This window comes from Propithecus coquereli, unplaced genomic scaffold, assembly GCF_000956105.1.
Source record: "Propithecus coquereli isolate 6110/MARCELLA unplaced genomic scaffold, Pcoq_1.0 Scaffold50, whole genome shotgun sequence".
In the NCBI taxonomy this organism is placed as follows: Eukaryota; Metazoa; Chordata; class Mammalia; order Primates; family Indriidae; genus Propithecus; species Propithecus coquereli.
Window position 1 is genome coordinate 280,751 of NW_012150841.1, and position 3,464 is coordinate 284,214.

General features: G+C 33.5%; 1 protein-coding gene across 1 annotated transcript in view; it reads right to left on the minus strand.

Moving 5' to 3' along the window:
- The window catches only part of PTPRQ (protein tyrosine phosphatase, receptor type, Q), a 303,100-nt gene that overhangs the window by 180,981 nt on the left and 118,655 nt on the right, over window positions 1–3,464 (minus strand). The window contains exons 21-22 of the mRNA XM_012656309.1: window positions 3,218–3,359; window positions 329–598 (exon numbers count right to left, since the gene is read on the minus strand). Coding sequence (XP_012511763.1) covers window positions 329–598; window positions 3,218–3,359 — 412 coding nt within the window. The remainder of the gene's footprint in view (window positions 1–328; window positions 599–3,217; window positions 3,360–3,464) is intronic.

The following is a 3,464-nucleotide window of genomic DNA, read 5'->3' on the forward strand; positions in this document are numbered from 1 at the left end:
AGTTTACACTTTCACTCCTTCTTTTAAATTATGATAAAAGAAAATTCGATAAGTTGGGGTTTATATTTGTAGAAACACAGTAAAGCAGATTTTCCCTCCTTTTTTCCCCCTCCCAATACTGTGGAAAAAAATCACAGCTGGTACCAGATAATACAGGAGATAAAAAAAAGCATGTGTTGTATTTTTTAATGTGTGTTTTAGATCTTTAGATAAATGTGCTATAAAGATTACTAATTGTTTTGACAAATGTATGACACAATCCACAATTAGTTCAATGTTTCGTGGTAGTTACCTGTTTCAGGTTAGTTACTGGTTTCACATTAGTTACCTGTTTCAGGCAGTGTGCTGACATGGCATGTGCTTTCATCACCTTCACCAGCTGAGGTCGAAGCTCTTACTTTAAAGACATACGAGGTATTGGCAAGAAGTTTTGTGAAAGTATACATGTGATCCTGGGGAGAGACTTTTGTAGAATTCCTTTCAACTGTTATCATATAATGTGTAATTATTCCATTTGCCTTTTTGGGTGAATTCCATTTCACTAAAACTGACTGCCAGCTAGTTGCCACACATTGTATATTCTGCACAACATCTGGAACTTAAGAGATAAACATAGGCCCAAAGTTAAAATGTATACATATGTAGCAGATAAGTGATTGAATAATGTGGTAAATAAAATCATGTTTAAGAGTATAGACAGAATAAAAATTTAATATATCAACTTTTCAATGTGTGCTTAAAAAGTTCTTAACATACACTGAATCAAATGGCTGTGGGCCCATTTTTTATGCGATCTCATTAATCCTTACAATATTGAACCAGTCACTAAATACTTTCCTAGGTCCAAGCACCAAACTCATCCTCAAAATTCCTTAGAAGCAACTGTGGAACCATTTCATGCAAAACGCACATGTAGGTGCCTCCCTAGTGTGGTATATCCAGGCTTCACAGTAACCAATTCAGAGGTCCTGCTTTTATACTGGGATGTCTGCTTTGGAAGAATTTAGAAGACCTCCTCCTTCAGTAGCTTTTTAGAAGTCATTAGAGGAAAGACTCCTACTTTTTTTTATTCTATAATTTCTCTGAATTTACTTGAAAGTAATAGAATTTTTCAGAGGTCCACTATATCTTGTAGACCTGGTTGAAGAGCAATATCCTAGCCCATCAACGTGACTGTACATTAGAGGGACTGGTTACTTCCCACAGAAATGTCCAATTATCCAGTGTCCTCTAATGTTAGTATAACAGGATAACTTTTCTTGACCCAGTAAAAAGATAATGGTAGGAGAAAATTGACATGTAGTCAATTCACGGATTACAAATAATGAACATCGAAAGAAAGTAATTTACTACCATTACACAAAACATAGTGACTCAAAATATACTCAGGTAATCTCTAACTTGCCTGTAATACTCTCCCTTGGTCTAAACTGATCTCTTGCAAACCTCTCTTCTTCTTAAAATAAAGGCATCGACTAATGAAGAATACTTAATAAACATATAAAGTTAAAGAAAAAATAATTTATGGGCTGATCAAGGGCTCTGACAATTAAACATCACTATTCACTTCCTTATTTTCAAAAACATACAACAATATTTTCATAAAATATATTAACACAAGGCAGTGGATAATTTGCTTAAGTTTAGTTTATGAACCTGGATTTATGGACATCTATTTCACTAACTCTGTGAACCTCCAAACAAATAATTAATCAGTGATATTATAACACTTATAGATGAAAATTTTCTTTATTTAAACAATCAGAACATAAAATTTTATAGCATAACTTTATCTTACTGATAAAAATATTTATTGGTTTACAGAGCACTTTTGACAAGATTAGCCTTGATTTTTATTACCTTCGTATATAAATATCTTTAAAATGTTTTTTCTTTACAGGTTAAACATTTCTATATACTATCACCATTTGCAACATGCCTTTTCTACAGCTATGTCCACTCCTCACTAGAAGTCAGAAGGTTGATGTTCTAGTCAAGTTTTTCATTAATTTTCTCAAGGTCCTTTTCATCTAATCTACCTGAGTCATAGCTTCTTCATCTGTAACATGGGAATGGTGGCAACAGAAATATTTATGGAGCATTTACTGTGTATACAACACTCTACTAAGTGCTTCATATGGGCCTTTTCAAATATGTTTTACGACAGCCTTATGAGATGGCTGCTGTTGTGTGCTTTTTTTCAGATAAGGATATAGAGGCTTAGAGGAGTCATGGGCCTTTTCCAAGGTTATACAACTATTAATAGTAAGTCAAGGAGCTCAGATTCAACGGTAGACACTGACTTCACAGTATGTACTTTTATGCATTATAAATTCTATTTACTTAGTCTTTCTTATAGCCACACAATGAAAAAAAAAAAACTACAGATATGCAAAAATGACTAATTTAGCAATGAGCAGTCTCTAATCTCAATTTAGAAATTCACTAAAACAATAGGAAGTGCATCCAGGGGGGCTAAGAAGAAATGACTAGAACAGGATCTTCTGCTCATTGAATAACCATTGACAAAAAGAAAAAATAAATAAGGAAGAAGTGTCTTAAAATGATTGGCCCAGTTAAGAGAAGGAAAAGTACATTTCTAAGCCACTATTAAATATGTCATAAAAAGAACTACTCGGTGTGCACACAAAGGCAAGATACGGTACGTGAACGTTGGAGCCGCAGTAGGTAAGCTGCTGGTGAATTAGGCCAATGACATTTCACAGTGCCCTCCACATGTTCAACATGGGACCGTGGGCAAGTAGAGGGCTTATGCAATGACTCATCATTTTCAAATGTCACAACTCATTTTCCTAAAGAAAATTATAGGTATTGCTTCATATATAAATCAACCAGTTAAAAGCGATAGCTAGTTTATTTCCCATTTTTCCCCCAGATATCTCAAATAGTCCTAAGAATTAAGTAATTTTCACAGATATCTAGAAGGCTACTTTGTTCTGAAACCAGTCTTTTATTTCAACTTCCTCAGTTCAAAAAGAAAAACCACATGTAAATATATCTGTAGAAACACACATACAGTATATGATTTCAGACAGGACCCAACATAACCTTAAAGCACTGAAATTCAACTTATTTTTGAGTGGACTTAATGGTCCATTATTTAATAATAATGATACTTTATCACATAAACAGAGAAAAGGAAAGGAAATGTGTTAAGTATAAATGAAATATTTTAGACTCAAAAACTGTGTCTAACCTGATTCTTGGGTTGTGAATTTTACTATGTTACTAAACTGATTGCCATTTCCAACTTTGGTAAAGGCAGATACGCTGATAGAGTAGGTGCTGACTGGATTCAGTCCAACAAGTTTGGCTTCAGTTTGAAAACCTGAAATATTCTGAAAAGCAGAAAAAAAATCTTAGTCACAATGCATTACAAATAATTTGTTTGACATTGGAAGAAATATTTTAATACATCCAAGTTATTCCTTCTCATATTTAAC